Source organism: Coturnix japonica, chromosome 8 (assembly GCF_054131305.1).
Source record: "Coturnix japonica strain WE chromosome 8, WE-NBRP24, whole genome shotgun sequence".
NCBI classification, from domain to species: Eukaryota; Metazoa; Chordata; class Aves; order Galliformes; family Phasianidae; genus Coturnix; species Coturnix japonica.
Window position 1 is genome coordinate 30986786 of NC_140670.1, and position 21144 is coordinate 31007929.

At 43.3% G+C, this 21144-nt stretch overlaps 1 protein-coding gene across 3 annotated transcripts in view; it reads right to left on the reverse strand.

Annotated features, from left to right (window-relative positions):
- Positions 1-21144, reverse strand: part of C8H10orf90 (chromosome 8 C10orf90 homolog) — a 117294-nt gene that overhangs the window by 52153 nt on the left and 43997 nt on the right. The window contains exon 1 of one of the 3 annotated variants that reach the window (XR_014948800.1): positions 3793-4068. The exons of 1 other annotated variant lie outside the window; for it this stretch is intronic. Coding sequence is in view for 1 of the 2 variants with exons in the window: in XM_015867613.3 (XP_015723099.3) it covers positions 3793-3952 (160 nt within the window). In the remaining variant the exon portion in view is untranslated. Of the gene's footprint in view, positions 1-3792; positions 4069-21144 lie in introns of those variants that run through there. One more of the 3 variants, XM_015867613.3, reaches the window with a different exon arrangement.

Consider the following 21144-nt stretch of genomic DNA (forward strand, 5'->3'; position numbering starts at 1 on the left):
GGCCGTTCTGTGATCCTATCATTGCTGCAGTTGTGCAGGATTTTCCCTGCTGGTTACACCTGGTGGGCTCCCATGTGCCAGACCTGCCAGAATTGAGGATGGTAACTGTAATTCCACAGCAAGAACGAAGCTCTCTGAAATGTGCTGCCAAGAGATGGGAAAGCACCAAAAATGACAAAGTGGTCGCTACAGAGGAACACCATAGTTTTACTCAGAGGAATTCACACCAATTGCTCAATTCTCACTGCAACTAAAAAGGCTTTTTAAGATTCACTCACAAGTGCAGTGAATATCTTGCCAGTAATAGATTAACTCTTTCATCAACTCAGGGAACAACTACAGACTTAGTGTTAAGATATTTCTCTCTATGGAGCTGCTGATGCCTCAAACCGTGGAAACATCAAACAGTTTCCAGCAGTCGTTCATTACTGTAATAGTTAGAGGGAGACTAATAACGCTCCTCATACAGCTTCTCTGAGCATAAGCAAATGAGAATAAAAATCAAATAGTTTAACCTTTGAAAGCATACCATCACTGACTGCTGATGATGCCACAGAGCGTTTTGAAAGGCACCACTGTCAACTAATGAGTGAAAATGAACACACTCTTCCAGCTCATTGCACTCACAGCACAGCGCTGCGATGCGTACTACAGACCAGCTCGTATGCGTTCTTGAAGGCTGTGAAATAAAAAGTTCTCTAAGTGTGACCTTTCGTAGTTGTCATTTAAGCACATCAAGGTTGACATCCAGGTTCAGAACTTTCCTTTCTGTAGCTTGCAATGATTTCATCACCCGCAGTCAAGCAGGAGAGACTTTGTGGCTCTCTTCTTTTGCCCCCTGCCTGCTCTGCTGCTTAATAAATCCAGTCTGCCTCCGACACCACCAGGTGTCACAACTGGGTGCACACAAAACAAACTGCTCAGGAGCCTGGTTAGTTCCTTAACTGATTAGTCCGCTGGGAGGAAGAAGCACACATTCCCCAAGAACTATGCAGCTGAGGATCAGTCTTTCACCTCATTAATTCCACATGCCATGGGAAGTGGGTCTGAAGCATTACACCATCGTACACGACTGTGATTAATGCAGGTTACACATTACCCATTGTAATCTAAGGCAGGTTTGGGCTGGGGACCACACGCATGGCTTTGATTACGGTTGTCCTCTGCCCACCTCTCCCTCTCTAGAGAGACAGAGACCAAATGGGCACGTGAAACCACAGCAGTGTTGTATGAGAACAGCTTTGAAACATGCCCTGGGGGGATATCAGCTTGGGTTGGACGGGACCACAGACAGAGTAAGTGCTGCTGCTCTTCAAGTTCTGCTTCAGTCACAGAACTGGGTTTACAGCAACACAACAGATGGAGGACAACTAAATACCTTTTAGAGTTGGTATGCACTGTAGTTTTATCTATGCTGTTGTCCCATTTAGTATGTATATGGTCTTACCAGCTCAGCTTTTCCACTTGGAAACTGCTGGTCAGCTATAAGCCAATCATTAGGGTGGTTCTGTTGTTTTGATAAGGATCAAGATCAAACTGAGACATTGCAGGGGCTGTTCTACCCTTCCACCAGGGAAGGCTCCCCACTCCCATGCAACCCAAGTCCCACCCCAAGGAAACACCAAACAGAGTTTGCTATGGGGCTCAGACCCGAGGGGCTGGTAAAGCAGGTGTTGTAGCCAACACTTGTCTTTTCCAGGGCCACCCTCCCAGCCTTGCTCAGCCTGCACATGGTGCAGGCCACACGCTGGCTTTTCCAGTCTTTCTGCTTTCTCTGCCATCAGCTCCCAGCCGGCTGCAAAACAACAGCTAGAACATTTCCATTTTCAGCAGCAGAGAACTTCTGCTTTCTGTTTGTACTATCACCTGCAGTGTGTACAGTACACCTATAGATACTAAAATCATATTGTACCTAATTTGCAAATATAAAGCATCAAAGCCACGTGCCATGCTGCGGAATGAAGCTAAATAGAGAAGAATCAATTCATTTTTGATATCTCAGTGCAACCAACAAAAAGCCAACAGGCACTTAATAACAGCTTCACTTAAGTGCAAACTCTGCGTATCAGCTGGAAACATCATCCATTATATACTTGTTTCATTTCTGTTTCGGTCCATTCGGGGTAAGGACAAGAGAATATTCACAGAGCATCATATCTCAGTGGTTGTAGGGTAACATTCAGAGCCACGCTGCCACCACTGGCATCCAGCACAAACCGAATGCAGGTCGGTGGCACAGAGCTTCATGACTATTTATACTTCTCAACCCCACTGCACTGAAAGCTTTTAAGTAATTAGATGTCACAGTGGCCTTATGCTAAAGTTGTATCCTGTCCAAAAGGAAGCAAAACCTCACGTACCAAAGCAGCCTACAACTACAGCCGCTGGGATAAGCAGTGCTATTCCACTGTGAGCACATCTCTATTAAAATACATTGGGTTTGCACTGTCTTACTGACACCTCCAATACATGATTCCACTTTTCTCTCATATACTTTTAGAAGCTAAAGCGCCATTTGGTAAAGTGTAATTTAATATGATTACTTTAATGCATTCAAACACACCACTAAAAGCCGTATTGCTAAAATTACCTTACAGAACACCCAGGTAGGACAGACACTGTTATCTCCTCGACAAGTATGGGCCTCATGCTACAGCGCTTACTGATGTGAGTCTGTTGAAACCAATAGGGTTACCTACGTGAATATGGATTACTGCCACGATGAAGGAGTGCAGGATTACATCCATTGTTTGCATACCTCCTGTTGTTTACACATCCCTGTTTCCACCTCTTTTTTGGTACCTCTTCAAACACAGGTACAGCACTTAATTACTGCCGGCGCCAGATAGCACCGTGCTGCACTTTCTATTCCCTTCAAAATCTGGCTGTCTTTTTGATGTCGGGTAAAATGCTTTTATGATCAAAACAAAGGAAATAAAGTAGCAGCAAAAGAATCTGGACTATTTAATTAGAATCCAAGAAATAAAGGGGAAGAGCTGATTATCCACAATCAAAACATATTTACGATTCATTTCGTATTCATACCCCCTGTTCACAGCCTCTCCTCCTGGGAACTGGCTATTTATATCTATTTTCTAACTGTGCCAAACTATGAGTTACCTGAGAGCTCCCAGGCACTGCTCATGGCATCGCTATCAACAAAACTCCAGCAGACAATTGAGGTGAATATGACAGGTAGATGGGCTGATCATGATTAATAAAGCAGAAACTATTGATAGTACCAGCGACTCTTGCTTTACTCCATCACTGCCAATATCTGCAATATACACCCCCTTCCTATGATACAACAGAATAGTTAATGCTTGGTAAGGATGGCATAGAAGTCCCAGTTCCTGTTCCCAAACCAATTAGGAAAGCATTCAGCTGGGAATAAGAGAGCAACCACACACCTTAAGAACAAGGAACCAACATTTCTTACGAAGAGAAACTAACATTCTTTCAGGTTTCCCACTTTGACACTCACTAAGTTACATCAGTCTCAGTTTGGGTGGCAAGAAATCCAATTTGGATCACAAACACATTTAACAGCATGTCACGAGGACTTGAAAATGTAAGTAACACGAGTTAATTTTGGAAGGCTCGGTTGCCCCATCGGCAATCAGCTCTGCTGTTGGTGTATTTCCTATAGGTAAAAGTGAAGTCAGTGCACGCCTTCCTGGGCTGCTCGAACTCATTTCAAACGCCGTTTTCAGGCAGATCGGCAAAACGCCGCATGCTAAAGTTCCCATAAACGGGGAAGAACTGAGGACAACGCAAGTGGCACAAACTTACCCAAGCGTGCTGCTCTCTGCCAAGAGCGCTCATTCAGGGTCACGTACACGTGAGTTACAAACCATCCCCGGGTCCGTGCTGCACGGGGCTGATGCTCGGGCTCCCCCCGGCTGTGCCGGGCACAGGGCGGGCACAAAGCTTTGCTCCCTCCGGATAACATCGGGTGCCGATGGTGATGGCCGAGCGGTGGCCGCCACTTGTTGCTTGGTGCCAGGAGCAGCCGGGAGCTGCGAGCCGGGCTGCGTGCCCTGCATTATTCATGCCTCCACCTCCCGCATTAGCATGCGGCTCAGGCAGAGCAAATGGAGCAATTCATTTTGTCCTTTTGTCTTCGGGAAAAGCTGGCTGGATTAATGAGGGTTATCTGTGATGATAAAACCTGGGCCTGCTGATTTATTTAGTCCGATTGGTGGGAATTTGTGTCCCTAAACGCAGGTTTTACAGCCGGCACATAAATTCTGCTGCGCGTTCCCAGGCTCAGGCAGGCACCGGCCGTTCGGCTCCAGCAACAATATCACATGAATGTTTCATTCTCTTGACTTAAATATTGAAGCTGGGCTCTTTGTTCCTGAGTGCTTCTCAAGCAAAGTTAAGAGGAGATCTCCAAGTGCTCACATTCATATGTGATCATATTTCAGCAATGACCCATTGCACCGCTCAATATCCAACACCTGGCTTTGCAAACGTCCTTGTTCCAAATATGAGATAAGGGGGGGAAAAAAAACTTCAATGCATAAACTGCTTCTTAAAGAAGCATCATGTTTGAAACAGAGTTTGAAGGTGATATACTTCAGTTTGACTTTTAAGTTTGTAGTTTAAGGTTTGTAGCGCTGTTTTATTCCTCAAAAAAAGAGGACACTGAGAGTTAACTGAGCTACAAAGGGTTTTACAGAGAAAAAATACCTCTAGTGGAAGTATTTCTGAGGTACGTGCTTCTAATGGAGAGGGAGATTACTTACTACAGAATCAGCTGAGTGCATTCGTGACCTCCACATTACCCAGATGCCTTTCTAGAAGATATGCTTTCACCAAACAGAGAACACAAAGTTATTAGACTCAAAGCAGCAAAGGTTTGAGATCTGGAGAGCAAAAGAACAAATTCCTTAAGCTCTTTGCATTGTATCGTGTTCAAGTAGTTCTACAGCACATATTTTCCTATCAGGTGAGCGTAGTGATTTTGATAATCTTTAAATCAAAGAGTTTTGCACTGATTTCAGCCATTACATTGCAACGATGATCCGAATGGTGAACATTTGATGGCAGCCTTTGCAATGTTTGCTGATGGGCCTTTCTGGAGTAATGCAGCTGCACACACGTTCCTCCCACCATATTCTCATGCTGGTTAAGATGGGAATGAAAACCAACTTGGTATAGAAGAAACTGTTGGGTTTTGCCTGAAATCTGATAACTAAAACTTATTTTTGCCTCTTACATTATTATTCCAGGCTGAGAAAAGCTCAACTTTATTCGGTTTCTGACATAGGTAGGATACAGTGACACAGGGATTTGAAGACTTTGATCACAAGCTTAAGACTATGGCAGAGACAGAAGAACTTACGGTGATTGGCTGGATGGATGCTGGCATGAACTGGAATTTGATCCAGATTGCAGGTGCAGTGGAGTTTCAAGGCAGCACATCCAGAGATCGCTGCTGAGGTCACATTTTCCCATGATGGATTTTTAACCATGAACATAAAACATTTTCATCCTAAATAACGTTACTTCCCTGTGTTGAAAACGTCCTTCAGGATATGTGCAATGCTAAGGGAATGGTGGGGCAGAAAAGGAGAAGATAACCAGATATTGTTCAACTCAGACCTCTGAAACATTTCCCCTCGGGATGTACCAAGACTGAATTTGATCTTCATCCTGTGTATATAATGATATCTCAGGCTGCAGCTGTGGAGGGGATTATTCAGGTCAATAACAGTGAACAGCTTCAGCAAGGAAGCTGGCATGTCCTGCACCTTCTCTAGAGGTCTCCAGGTAGATGATGAACAGGAATGAGAGCAATCAAGAGCTACAGAGGAGGAAAAGGGAACAGCTGTCTATTGATGCTATGCAAGTTTTGCCTGAAAAATTGATTGACACAGTTGTAGCTCAAACTACCTATTCAGCCAATGTCACGTATGCAAGTCAGTGACAAATTGTGGTTGACTGTGCTTGAAAGCTACAGAAATGTTGAGTAGCACAAGCAGGAAGATGGGGTTCCTATCCATTGCCATCAAAATATCATCTTTTAGTGCTGTTGACAGTTTAATAGCTACTTCTGTACACTGGAGCGCATTGTGAAGTACTGCCACTATATTATTAACCTAGGCTGGAACATTCCTGCAAATGCAGGGGAAAAACCATATCGAGCCTTTGAAATACTTTAAGATTAAAGGTGTGCTATTCACAACGTGAATATTCTCTCTCTAATTGCATTTGATGAGGACTTGATAATACTTTTACCCCCAATTACATTATTGCCATTTTTTCAGATCAAGTTGATTTCACTCCCTTTAAACGTACAGATGATGGTGTTCAGTTCAGTTTCAAATAAAGCATTTTCAATTCCATTTGCTTCCTCTGGGCATTTGAGATGGGATGTGGAGGAGCTAAGCAGCCTTGCCCTGACCAGCGAGATACAGCACAGCATGTTCCACTGGGGGCTAGCAGAGCCTCCATCCCTTCAGCAAATAATCACTGCAGATAGAAAATGTCTTTGGGCCAAGTTGCATCCATGTATGTAATTACTTGAAATCATTCCTAGAAAAGACCAACTTGGATCACACCTTTGAAACAGTTTGCATGGCCTCAATCTGTCACAGTTCAAAGCAGATGTGTATAATATTACAGAGATTAAGCATATTGGGTAGCTGAGGATGGACACAGTGTGTGTGACTGAGGAAAAGATTTGAGATTCGGGAGACTGGGATGTGACTGTCTATTGATACCTTTAAATTAGCTATCACTGTACTATCTGGTTTCTGTCAAGGTACTGCAAAAAATCAGTGAGATGCATCTAGGAGGTCAGGGAATCAATTCTCTGCTTTTCCCCATGGGCTGTCCCCTCCCTGTTGGCTGTCGTTCAGTGTCAGCTCAGTTGTTTGACTTCTGTTCTTTCACACAGCTGGGAGGCAGCATCAGAGGGGCCACGGCTGCCACCTAACGATGGTGTCAGCACTCCAAGGTGGCCCATCCATGGCGTCCAGTGACCCAAAATGGCACCTTTGCAAAGCAGTTTGTCCATGGCTACCACATACTCAAGGTGACACCTCCCAAGACGATCCATCCACAGCTGGCAGTCCTATGGTGCTCAGAGGTGGTGCTCATGGAACATGATGTCAGGAGGGGCTCCAGGAGACTGGGGACAGCACTGTTAATGAACCCCAAGAGCTGGAAACAGGGTGCCAGGCATGGCAAAGCGAGGGATATGCATTCTGCTCTGACATTATTCCCCATCTGTTTTTTTTTCCTGAAGTACCAGAAAAACAAAGCATTACAAAAATGTCAAGCTGTGTGAAGAAAAGTCGAAAGCCAGAAAATTCAACGTTAATGCTGGTTCTTTAACTCAAGTCATTAACTTGGAGGCACGTCTGAAGTCTGGGGCAGGAGCTGAGCTCTCGCTGGTTTGTGTAACTGGATCAGTGTTGGTGCATCCGAGGGGGCACAGACTCACATGGTCTGTGAACACATGGCTAAGAGACTGGGAGTCGCTGTTACTGGGGAAGGGAAGTGCAATCAAGAGACAGATTTCCAGAGAAATTGGGTAGGGAAAGAAGAGAGAAGCTCATTCTGGAGACTGGCAGAAGTGGCAAGATTAGGGACACTGACAAATGAGAAACCCAAGAGAGAAGATGTGAGTTAAAAGGCAGCAAGGGAAAAAGAAAGAAGTTTGGACAGGAGAGATGGGGAATAATTGTGAAAAACTGCAGAGAGTGATTGGAGAGAGATTTGGATAGGGATCTGATAGCAATTTGGTGCAAAGATAGGGACAGCAGGGAAAATGGAAGGAGGACAATTTCTCTGAGGGAGGGAAAAGTAATTAGGAGAGCGAGAGACTAGAGAAGAAAAATGAAGAGAGAAAGAGCTCAGACTTGGTGGCAAAGGACAGAAGAGTCTGGGCGTATTGGATTGGTTCCCCTTCTGTGGTGGGACAGGACTCAGGTCTCCATGTTCCTCTCTGCCCAGGATGTTTGCATAGCTGAGCCCTGTCCTTGATGCTCATTTGCATCACTTGTTAGTTCAAGTGTTTCGGAAGGTGGACCTTCCAAAGATCACATGGCAAATACAATTCTCTGTGCTGGGATTCTGGAATTGCTGCTTATTATTTCAAGGATTCAAAATACACACAAGAAAAGGCAAATAAAACAATCATTAAAGCTGCAACTTAAACACTTGAAAGGAAGAAAATTCTAAGAAAACTGAGGAGGATTTTGCAAACCCTGTGATACTTGCATATATAGAGAGAGCCCTTCTGTTCAAGGTCTTTGAACATTTTGGCTCTTTGAAAAGACACACAGTTGGATGCTTGTATTTAATTAAATACTTTTTAAGATAATGAGGACAGTAGCTTCAACATAATTCACAATCAAATGCAATCAAACCCAAGATTCCAAATTGCTCTTATTCAAATATCTGCTTCCAGCATCAGTAATAGCCTATACAGTTTTCAATGAAATGGGAATCATAAAACTACATCCCAGAGTTTACAGCTGTAATAAGAGCAGATTTATGAGCAATAAGGAAGTATCTATGTGTACCTTCTCATGCCTCTCCTCTCTAATGGGCTAAAGCTTGAGACATCCCCAAAAACGTCTTTAATTACTTTAAGCGCTTAATTTAATGAAACAGGCATTTCAAACAAACACAAACTACTATTCCCCAGCCACCGTGTACATAAAACAACCATTATTTTTGCAAGATTAATAAAGTCACAGGTGAGTTTATAACAACCTAATTAAAGCATAATTTAAACCTAAGAGCAAGTCTGTTTTTGTGTCAGCACTGAATCAAGACGAAGAAATATAATCTGCTAAGGAATATATGGTACTTTTTTTTGTATAATTCCTTTATGTATGAAGACACTTCAGAAATCACATCCTCTTAAGTTTTGCTTATAGAGACACGCAATAAAAGTGCTAGTGTAATTTTTCTCTTGAATAAACAAGAACGTGCTTTCTGTTCCGCCATGTAATCCAGGAAATTAAGGAAGACCAATGAAATGATGAGAAAATAATTGTAGCTATGAAGACAGAGAAAAATACCATTAAGTGAATTGAAGGGATAGCTTTGCTGGCTCAAAATTCAGATGCATTACATCAAGCAACTAAATATTTGCTCGGTGCCATTAACTTCTTTTCTTCTGTAGTAGAACATGGTGTTACAATATGCCGAATACATTCATTGGCACTAAAATTGGTGGGAAATGAAGGGAGGCAGCCCCTCTCTCAGCTGCTCCTGGCTGCAGGCTTGGATCCCTCACAAGCCCACTTCATCATAGGCAGAAACAGAGCAGTTTCAGGAGGTGACCAGGGGTTCAGAACGCACATTGCTGACCCAGCTGTGGAATTCCCATGGCCTTTTGTAGCCGTTCCAGGAGAAGTTTCCTGACTTATCAAGAGACGATTTAAAATGGGACTGATGGCAAAGGGAGAAGGAGGTGGCAGTGAAACTTTGCAGAATTGTCTAAAAGCTTGGGGAGGAAACAATGCCCTGATAAACGCTGATGGAGCAATAGGGAACTAAGTGCATGCTGGGGGACTCCAGCCATTCTATAACCATTATTCCCACTTCTTTCTCTCATCAGTATTCATCAGCCTGTGCTTTTAAATTTCAATTTCATACCTTCTGATGAATGTCATTTTTTCTTTTAAGAATATAAAGAGTGATCAGCCCCCAGTACAAGAAAGGTGCAGAGCTCTTGGAATGAGTCCAGAGGAAGGTCCCTAAGATGGTCACAGGGCAGGAGCACCTCTCTTATGAAGAAAGGTTGAGGGAATGGGGCTTGTTTAGCTTGGGGAAGAGAAGGCTCCAGGGAGACCTCATTGTGGCCTTCCAGTACTTGAAGGGAGCATATAAACAGGAGGGGGAACGGCTGTTTATGAGGGTAGACAGTGATAGGACAAGGGGGAATGGTTTCAAACTGAGACAGCGGAGGTTTAGGTTGGATCTTAGGAGGAAGTTTTTCACCCACAGGTGGTGACGCACTGGCACATGTTGCCCAAGGAGGCTGTGGATGCCCCATCCCTGCAGGCATTCAAGGCCAGGCTGGATGTGGCTCTTTTAGAGACAGCATCAGACCTGCTCCCACCTCTATAAGTGACCAGATAATACCAGATTACATTGCCTTGTTCGCCTCATCACTTTATTGCCAACCATTCATTACTCAGAGACTCGCTACTGTGGGCACTGCTAAGGGACCTCATATTCACAGACAGGAGAGAAACAAAAGGCTTTGTATGGAGTGAAAAAAATCCCTTCCTTTTTGTTATTAAAAATAATGCACCCTAAATTCTTCATCATACTTCTTTATTGTAGCAGAGACTATTATGAAGAACTGTCTTTATTGCACAGCCTGGAACACAGCTAGCAGCTGTGTTAGCAACTCTTCTGTACAGCAGACACCGATGCCACTCACTGATTCACTTTGTTGGCAAATCATACATAGAGGAAGCATTCACTCCTTTGACTCATTTCATTTTCTCGCAATAAATAGAAATATATATTGGCACACCAAGTATCTAATTTGACAGAGCACTTGTAGTCGCCTCTGTTTCATTAAATATTTAATTCCCAAATATTTTTAAATTTTAAACACAAGTTATTTAATTTCTAATGAACAATTAGGTATTAATTGGGCTCAAGGTAGTTAAACAAATCTATTCAGTGCAGCTGTGCTGTTCATAACCCTGATCAGCAATACAGATGGACTCGGTTGTATCTTCAGCACTGCATCACTTGCAGAATACTATTACAGCTCTAAAGAATCCCAAAGAGTTAGGTGAGGATAAACAAAGGGAGATGAAGCTATGATCTCTTACACAGATACGGCCATTTAATATTGCATTAGCTTCCCTGAACCAAGATGTGAAGAGACAAGTCCTCTCCTTAGTCCTGCTGCAGGTAGGGACAGCCCCATGCCTTTCCCTGCACAACATTACTAACATTTTCCTCAGACAACAGATCTAAGGGTTTTGTTTTTTAACCTCTCTGCAAAACGCTCCTATTGCTCTTGATTGATCTCTGCCTCGGACTAGCAGAAGCATCTCTCTGACCCTCACAAATCCCCTGCCACCTCACTTGCAGCCATCCCTCTTTGCAGAGCATTTTTCTGGCTCATTGCTTCAGCCAAACGACTCCTCTGCTCGCAGCCCTCCGCTGACTGCTGTGCCCTATTGCTTCAAACACAAACTATTACAGAGATGTTGGACTCTGCCTCTGCTCTGCTACCAACACATCCCCAGCTGCTGCTGTGTCATACCTCCCAGCAACAAACTGCATTTGTGCCACTTTCAGTGGATGGAAAGAACTTCCCTCTACAATATGAGTAGACTTTCCACCTCCAAACCCTTCCTTGAAGGTCACCTCTGCTTTGCATCTGTTTGAAATGCAAACCCACAGTGTGTAAGGAACTGGTGAAGCAAGATGCTCCCAAGCCTCGCTGTAACACTGTGTTTCTCCCAGTTTTTGAGAGCCTCCCATGTTTTCCCTGTGAGTCCTCTGGCATCATGACCACCCTTTCAGCTCTCATTAAACACCCATCCCAATGAGCTGAGATGCCTGGCTGGGGCTGCAGCACAGATGGGGCCACGATTTGCAGCTTGGCAGCCTCACCAAAATAAATAGATCATTTTGGACCATAACAGTTTAATGTCTTTCCTTCATATTTCCATGGCCCTACTCAGGTCTAACAATAGAGGTCAGGTGTAAGTGAAAAAAAATTAATGTAGTATATGCAAAGCAGGAGCGAGACTTCAAAATATCCATAAAGTTCTTCAGTTGGGGTTTAGTAGATTGCCTTCTTCATACAGCCCACACTGCTCAGGGCAATACCCCAATGGGCTTTGAAACCACCAAGGAGGGCAGAGCCTCTGCAGAACCCATCTCTCTGCTGCTGGCAAAGCAGCACATCCAGCTCATTATTTTTGGATCTATTCGATAATTACTGGATAAAAGAATAGCATCAGATTACTGCTACCTATGCTTTTCAGTTCTCACTATAGCCTAAAACCAGGAATTATTTTTTTTCCCCCAAATAAAATAAAACACTCATGGCAATGCAAAGCATCAGCGTAAGCCTGGGGCCTCATTCTGCACTCTCATTTGTGGCCTCTTTCTGTACCTTTTCTTTAGGCCTGTTTTAGTTAAAAGATTTTCAGAATCACCCTGGATGAAATCTGGGCTCCAGCGGGGCTGATGGAAACGTCCCCTACCAGCAGCTGGGAGGCACAGATCCGGTCTTATCTTTGCTTTGCCATGCAAATTGCCAAGGCTCCCCTAAGCTGTGCAGGTTTGGATTGCTTTGTCACCTGCATCAACTCTGCCTCATAGTGACAGAAATTCACAGGCATAGTAACCTGCTCGACCTGAAAAAAACGAGCAACAAGAAGTAATTTCATTGTGTAGCGTGTTGGGATTCACTTTTTCTATTTGGCTACAGCACCCTTTCCCATATATAAGCACACAAAGGGCTTTCTTCACTTGTCAATGGTTTGTCACCTGATTTTCTAAGAAATTCATGACCTTTTTCAAATGATCCGAGATGGAAAAGCAACCAGACGATGGCAAGAGTTTCTCTGTTGGCAGGACTGGGGGGGTTTATGATGAGCTCACACCATCAGCAGGCATCAGGTCAATTAAAACCTGAACAGGTCAATGAGGTTGGCTGCTACAATTACGTACTGAGATTCAGGAAAACATGAGAGTAATTGAAAGGAGAATGCAAGTGCTATTCCCATTTCAGGTTTTCTTTTTGTTGTAATAAAAATACAGCAGATGAAAATTTATTCTGTGAGAGTTTAAAGGCCGAGGGATCTGTTAAGATGTAAAAGCTGCTTTGCTTTCTAAAATGTTACTGCTCTTAAAGAAACATCTAAGCAAAAAAAAAAGGGGCAAACAAAAGGATCCGTATCACTCTTTAAAACTTCGTCTCAGTTTCCTTGTAGGAGCTGTATATATTGTCTGCTCTCATAACTGGTATTTAATTAAGCAGTTCTCCTTGCTGCACTGTTACTGCGGCTGGTGGGATTGAGCAGGTCCTTCCAAAAGAAGCAATCATAAACTCCTAGATGGGTTTACTCAGCTGTAGCACTTCTAAGCTGATTTAAGCAGTCTGTCAAAACTGAGTGAAATTAATTAATTCACTGGAGAGCTTCGCCTTCTCCGAACTTAAGTAAAAAGTGATGCAAACCAGCTGAAATTTATCCCCTTCCTAATACGGAGGGGCAGATGATTGTTGGCAACCAAGGACAACCTTATGGCTATCACAGGGGAACAAACGTCCTCCATCCTCAGCGGAGGTTCCTGCATTTCATCCTGGCTTGGAGAGCTCAAGCTGTGCGGCCACCAAACTGCTCAGGGCTGCCAAGAACACTGCGAGCACAGCATAAGAGACATCCATATCTGGATCGTGTCCGTGCCCAAATGCCTGAGATGCTGAAGCGGACAATTGCCTTCTGCTTCTTACTGAGGCTTTTTTAGGTTTTAAGTGCTTTGCTGATAGCTTGGTACACAATTACGGGTGGATTAGAGAAAGCAGTAATAGGGTATTTTTCCTGGTATTTTTCCTCTAATCTTCTCTCAATTCGTAATGTTAATTAAAGGACTTTTACATATTAATTATACAATAAACATGAACCACTACTTTAAAAATGAACATTTAACAGTTACTCAGCATTGCTTTTTTTCAGGATTTTATCCCCACCATGAAAATGGGAGACAGACCCAACAGATAGAAATCACAGCCAGCGAGTGGCACATGCCACAGGGAGGGGAGGATGACCTCATCCCACTTAGAGCTGTAAAACACCCATCTCTTCAAGCTGGTTTTCCCTTGCTACCTTTATCAAAACACAGCCCAAAGGAAGCACTATCAAATCTACAGAGTAATCCAGCCATAATGTGAGAAGGGAGACACAACTATTGTTCCAGCTAAGTGATGCAGATACTCAGTGTCAGGCTGCACAGGGCTCTGATCACCTGGCTGAGCTATGGGTGTTCTTTCTCACTGCAGGGGTGTTGGACCACATGGCCTGTGAGGGTCACTTCCAACTCAAACCGTTCTGTGATTATATTTATTACAGACTCAGCCACAACAAGCAAGACCAATTTGCCACCTTACTTACGGAAGAACCCACAATAGGATTTAGTTCTCAAGAGACAGAGAAATTGGAAGTAGATAAGTTAATCAAAGTATCACTGAGGATGGAAAAGACCTCTAGGTGAGAGGAGAAGGGCAGAAGTAGCAAAGTATACCATACATTAAAGTAGTTTATATAATTCCGTAACAACACGGAAATACAATCTGCAGAAGCACAAAATAGATGAGGCTGGCAGAGAGAAGAGCTTCATAGAAATCAGAACAAAAATACTCCATTTCTCTCCACTTCCAGTTTATCCACCCATATTTCTGTTTCCACAAGGAAAAAAAGAAAAACAAACCACGTTAATCCAAGAAGCTGCCTCGCTTTAGATGTAAAACACAATCCCAATTGCAACTGAGGATCAAAGCGTGTTGACTCCCAGCACGATGGAACAAACCCAGCACAAGGAAAGAGATCAAAATCTTAAATTTCTCAGCATTGCCTTACAGAGGTGAGATGCTATTACAGAAGTTGTGTCACAGCTCTGATTTGCCTTTATCTTGTGCTGTATTTCAAGCTTCTTCTCCTGATAACAGTATCTCAAGTATTTGGACTATTGAAGTTATCTAAAAGTCATAATAGTTTTCTCCACAGGGAGCACATGACGTGCCACCATTTTCTCCTACATGTTCCCTCTTTGTTGATACGCCCCCATCTATCTCTGTGGTTTCATGCCAGCTCCACCTCCAATAACCTCATTCTGTACATCTTAATTTTTAAAGGCACCTATCTTTGTCCACTAGATTACCTCTGTCTGCAGCATGACATCATTTCACTCTAAGACCCATAAAGTCATCTACTATTGCCATTCAAGCACCTGTTGAGAGTTCCCAACTCAGGGAATCTGCCTTTTGCTTTGCTTCTCCTATACTCTCCCCCATCTCCCATTTATACACTGATAATTCTTTCCTAATTACTTTATTTACACATCTTCCTTTTACATCTCAGTGCTCCCATCTCCACATTACCTCAGCCACAGATCTGCCACCTTTAAACATACGTGTGAGGATTTGGGATTTTTGCCCATCTGTGGATGTAAATGAGGTGGCAGGATGTGTTACCCAATTTGTGTACACAGAGGCCTTTTTAATTTAATAACCCTAACACCAAAGAGCCAACTGTTGTGATTTCAGTTAAATACCAAACTAAATGAGGACATTTTGCCAGTTTTGAAGGACAACGTGAGAAATCAAAGTGCCCAGAACTCTCTGTACTTATGCTGTGCAACATGAAGCCATTGGGTTCAGACGACAGGCCAAAATGAGGTCCCACGCCACAGACCCACGGCGTGGTTTACCTTTGGTTGGCATCTCCCAGTGTTTCCATAGCACAGCATGAAACCACCCTGCAACAACCAAAATACAAAGGCTCCCTGGAAGGCTTTCCATCAAGATAACTAAGTTCCCATGAGTAAGCAGTGATTTAACCTGGCAGCTGGTCCCAGACCTTGCAGGTGTGCCACCTGTGTCAAGCAGCAGCTCAGCAGCAGCCAGGGGAGTGTGCTTCTGCTGCAAAGCTGTGCTGCTGGAGCCCCATTTAAAAGCTATTGAGTAGCTACGTGCCTGGAATGTAATTTCAGAGCTCAGACAAGCTGCATGCATTCAGCCTTGATTTATCTCCAGGTCACTCCAAATTAATTAGGGCAGGGAACCTTCGCCTCACCTTCCCATCAGCTGCAGGACACAAGTGCTTGTGTTGCAACTGCTCGTGTTCTCCTCCTTATGTACCCAACTCCTCCTGCCCACAGCATCTGTCCTCCATGCTGGGTCAGGGCTTTGGGGCAAGTTCTGCATTGCTCTTGGGAAATGCTTCTATTGTAGCTCTTGTATTAATGCAGCTGATTTCCAGATGATGATCTCCCATAGTGAGATAGTAGATAAGTATGGTATCATCATCATAATATGGTGACTCCCATAGTGGCTCCCTCAATAGGAGGGCAGCCAGAAAAGCCTCAGAGAATACAGAGCAACCTCTCACGTGGCAAGGATGAAAACCTTAATATCCAGCACTGCTAAAACAGGGAGAACAATACTCCAAGGGAGGAAGAAATAAAACAACAACAAAAAAGAAGAGCAAAAAAAGACCAACTCTTCTATAGGCAGCACTCCTGCATGCTGGCAAGCTGCTATCACAGCTCTCTGCTGCCTCTAATTACACCTCTCCATTAATCACAACAACCAGCAGCTGTGCTCTGAAGACTACTTTTCCTTTTCTTTTTAAAGGAATTATTTCTCTAAACACTCTGACAGACATGAGGGGGGGATACCAAAACAGCAAAAACAAGCCAATAATAAAGAAAGAAATACAAAGAAGACAACAGCTAATGTTCAGATGAGATCAGCCCTCACATGTCTGCACTCTGGGTTGTTCTCGAACGTCAAAATAAAGGCTGTGAGTCTGAGCTTAATAATTTCCCTGGAGCACCGTTGTCCTGCAGAGAAGGTTTGCTCTCAGCTGCTGCCGAGGGAGAGGTGAGAGAAGTGAACCGCTTCATTTATTGAGTTGGTTGTTGTAATAGTTTAAGCTATGCTCAGCATTGCTGGCTGCTGCTTTCAGGCCAGTCATGGAACTGGGAGGTTTTCCCCCTGATCTGCATAGCAGAGCCTCTTTGCTTCTATAGGGGCAGTTCTGTCCCAGCTTCAAATGCATTTTCTAGCTTGAGATAGGATTACTCCATCTTTGATATCACGATTAAAATGGATCAGGAGAGGGAAAGCAGAAATTGATCCTTCCACCGTTGTGCTGATCTGCTGAAAGCTCTGACTTATGCCTACGAGCAAAAACCAGTGAATCACGGGGATCAATAAACAGCAGAGATGGTGCACCCACTGCGGGCAGTGCTGCCAGACCTGTGCTGGCAATTACAGAAACTGGGCTGGCTTTACAACTGCTCCAACAATTGCCCTATCACTCTGGTTCTTCCTATGCAAAAACTCAAATGCCCTTCAGATTACCAACAGCATTCACCTGTGGGCTCCCTCCTGCCTTCCTACTCCTGCTGTTTGAGAAATGCTTCCAAGTCTGTGTTAGGCTCCTTGCTGTTTTACCCAAAGAGGTATTAAGGTAGCTGTTCTTAAACATAGCAAGGTGGGAGTGCTGTGTATGGAGTGTTTGTAAGTGAATAAATGATTCAACTTTTTGCTTTCTGATGCTGCAGGCAGGCAATTAAATGTGATTTAACTTCATGATTCAGTAGCTTGGAAGCTCGCAATGTAGAGAACAGCAACTACAAACGATCTGATGAATAATAAAAGAGTTAGGGGCACAGATCACTATAGATTTTATGCCTCCAATTGCACTTAAAAGAAACACCAATGAGAGAAGATACTGTGGTCTTCTTAGCTGTGACCTATTGGCAAATGCTATTAAGCCTAAGGGGAAAGGCAGGTAGAGGAGGCTTTGCATTACACTTGGGTATGCCACGCTTTGGAGACTGAGAACATCCCCAGATTTCTTTACTTGGCATTTTCTAAACTCCAACATCAGATTAGGAGGCAGCGGTGTTAATAACATAGAAGCACTGATTCTAAGGCAGGACAGAGAGATGCAAATCATTATCTTCATGCTGAGAACAGATTTGGATGTCGATAGTTACATCCTATCACAAAGAGTCAATAGCAAATATTTGGCATTTTACCATTCTGATGATTTACACCAATGCCAAATATTTCACTAAAAAAAAAACAACAAAAAACCACAACATCCCAGCATCGCAAATCTTGGGTAAACCTCAACTCCCCTGACTGCATCCCCGAATACTCAGTGAACCTCAGCTCCCCCAGTTGCAGCCCCAATTCTTTGGTAAACTCCAACTCCCCCTTAATCTTAGCTTAATCTTTGTTATGTTTTCACCTCCCATTTGCTGTTCTTGCCATAATGTATATCAGCTCTTCCCCTGTGCAGGAATTTTCAATACCAAATTTAAGGTTCCCAATGAACAGTTTTTACCTTTGAAATACTCTTGAAGATGGGTTCTCTTGATTTGTCCCAAGACAAAAGATGATGTGCTACTAATAGAGTATTAATAATAGGGCAACATTAAATGCTGTTTAAAACCTCCTTCGGATTGGTATTGACTGTGTTATAATGAGACTACGCAGATATCCCTGTGACAGGAAATATGTATGAATATTGTATTTTCATCAGAGGGAGAATTATCAGAAGGACACAGAAACCTGTGGAAATCATTATTATATTTCCCTAAATGGACTTGCTTTTCTATGCAAAGGAAATAAAAATAGAATAGTTGCTGTATTAACAACAAAAAATGGCTTCTAAGTAATTATCAGCTATCACCACGTGTTGGAATACCATTTAGTTCCATGGCTGCTTCAATCAATACACTATTTATTTTCAAATAACCATGCACTAAGGATCACTTGGACATCTATCCCATAAATACCCATTACCTCATTATCGACTCTTCCTAGGCGCTGCTGCATTATTAACATCTCACCAAAACAAGCAAACACGCAGTAAACACTGGGAATTTAGAGTAATTTCAATTGCTTACTGCTCTTATATAGAAACGCCTCTCAAAAATACCATTGTGGGGACAAACATTTCTTCTGAGGGTCTCAGCACCAGGAGTTCCTTTTTCTGTGTCATTCTCTCCAGATTGGTAAATTCAACCAGCAAGCAAAGTGGGAAGAATCAGACTATTTGTATTAGGGACTGCACGCAACACAATTAGACGGTATATTTTGTCCAAGGATCTCAATCCCTTGCTCATACATAAGAATGCTGAATTTCAGTTCCAAAAAAACTATTGGTTTTAACCCTTTTAATCCAATTCCTACAGTTGCTCAGTGGCCTAGAAATAAAACAGCCACCCAACCAGACCCCAGAAACAGCCTTGTTCCCTCTCCCCACTTACAGCAGCGAAGCACTATGAGCTGTGCTCCTCCTCTTCATGCACCTCCTGCGGGGAAATCACCCTCCTACAGTTGTGGGATGAGTGATGGCTTTCTCATAAATGATCTGCTCAGGGGCAATACTTAAGGCTGCAGTGGCAAATTGCCAAGAGATGGAGGGCCACAGCTAATTTGCATGTAAATTTACATCCGCTTTAATGCCATAAAGAAGCACAGCTGTAGTACTTGAGAACGTCTTGATAGGTTTTAAAGCACAAAGTGATCACCAGCAAGGAAAACCCTTATGTGACCAGCTTTCACATCCTCTCTGCTGCATTTGGGGCTTACCTTGCACCCCCTGATCTCCTGCTGTATTCCCAGACCTTGCAGTTGTGCTCATTGTATCAACAACCCTCCCTGCTCAAATAGATATTCTGAAGCATGCTGTCTCATTAAGTGTGAAAACTCAACCCCCTGCTTTCAAGCTCTGCCCTCCTACACTACTTTACATCATTAAGGAATATTGCTCAGCTGATCCAATAAATCCATCTAACACCCAGTACAATTAAATCCAACGCAGAGGTGCAAATGGGAGCTTGTTGGAAGGACTGTTGCTGCCAAATCCTTGCTGTTCTTGAACACCTCCAGGGATGGTGACTCCCTGGGCAGCCTGTTCCAGTGCCTCACCACTATTTTGGAGAATAAATCATCCCTAATACCCAAACTGAACCTCCCCTGGTGCAGCTGAAGGCCATCACCTCTTATTGCTGTCACCTGGGAGCAGAGGCCAACTCCCACCTCCCTACAACTTCTGTTCGGAGGTTGTAGAGAGCAATGAGGTCTCCTCTGAGCCTCTTCTTCTCCACATAGAACCATCTCAAGTTCCCTCATCTGCTCCATACAGCTATGCAACATCACTCTATCTCAGCAAAGGTTTTTGTTAAATTTAAATGGCACGAATGAAGAACATTACTACATTGGCCAACTCAACACTGCATGATAATTATAACATCCTCATGTTCCTTGAAAAGTACACACGGAACAAATTAGAAATGGATTTACTTATAAATCCTAAGTCGTTCTATTTCACATTAAGAAAACACTCGGTTTCTCAAGATGAATTGCAGAATACCTTGAAGTGAGAAGATAAATCCCAACGCTGTCATTCCTTTTCTCTAAGGAGTTATTAAGTGAAAGATCCAAAATAAAACGTCAGGCTGTTGGGCTTTTAGGATTTTACTTCTCTGTCTGATGTAAACTCCGTGACTTCCAAATCTCAAAACAATGCTCTGAACTTGTCAGCCATCAGCAACGATACCGAACGAGACTCTCAGATAACCCCTTAACAGAATACATAGCGATTAAGTTAATTTGAGTGATTCATCTCCACTGCAACCCGTTAGACTTACACATTACAATCATTTGCATAGCAATAAAAATCTCCATGCATCTGCACAGGACAGTTTTATAAAGATAATTCTAACCTCAACGATGTCTGCTCTGATTTGTTTCCTCAGAAGTTTCTTTTGAACGGTCCTTCTTTGCCAGATGCTTATCCCAATAAAACAAATAGCAGCTCCTATGGAGGAGTATCCACTTCTGCAATGCAACAAATGAGTCACTTATCAACTGCATTATGGTCACGGCTGTGAAGAGCTCTCCCAGCTGAGGCTTCGGGGTGAATTTTACTTATGTGGCATTACTGCAGTTGGTATATGGCCAAGGTATTAACATTAGCACTCCGCTTTCACACATGCTTGCACACATGGAAGAGCCACAGAGACCCTAATGAGCCCAGTTCCAGCAACCGTGTCAGTCCGCATTAACCCAGCATTTAAGCTCTAATCTTGCCTTCATTGAAGTAGACTGTTAAACTTGCTTCAACTTTAAAAAGCTGCAAGATCAGATCCTTCCACCTGAAATAAATCAAAGATAAAGGCTCTGCCAAGTGGATTGTTGTCAAACCTGTGTTCTCTGGCAGACCACATTCCCTGTGCATGGCCTGGCTACAGTGGGCAGTGACACCACAGGGCTGTGCAACCTGCAGGCTCCCCTGGCCCCTGCAATTAATGACTAATTGAAATTACTTCTCCTAAGCTGACCTCGAGCCATATGGATTAAAACAGATTTCTGAATGCTAATTATGCTAC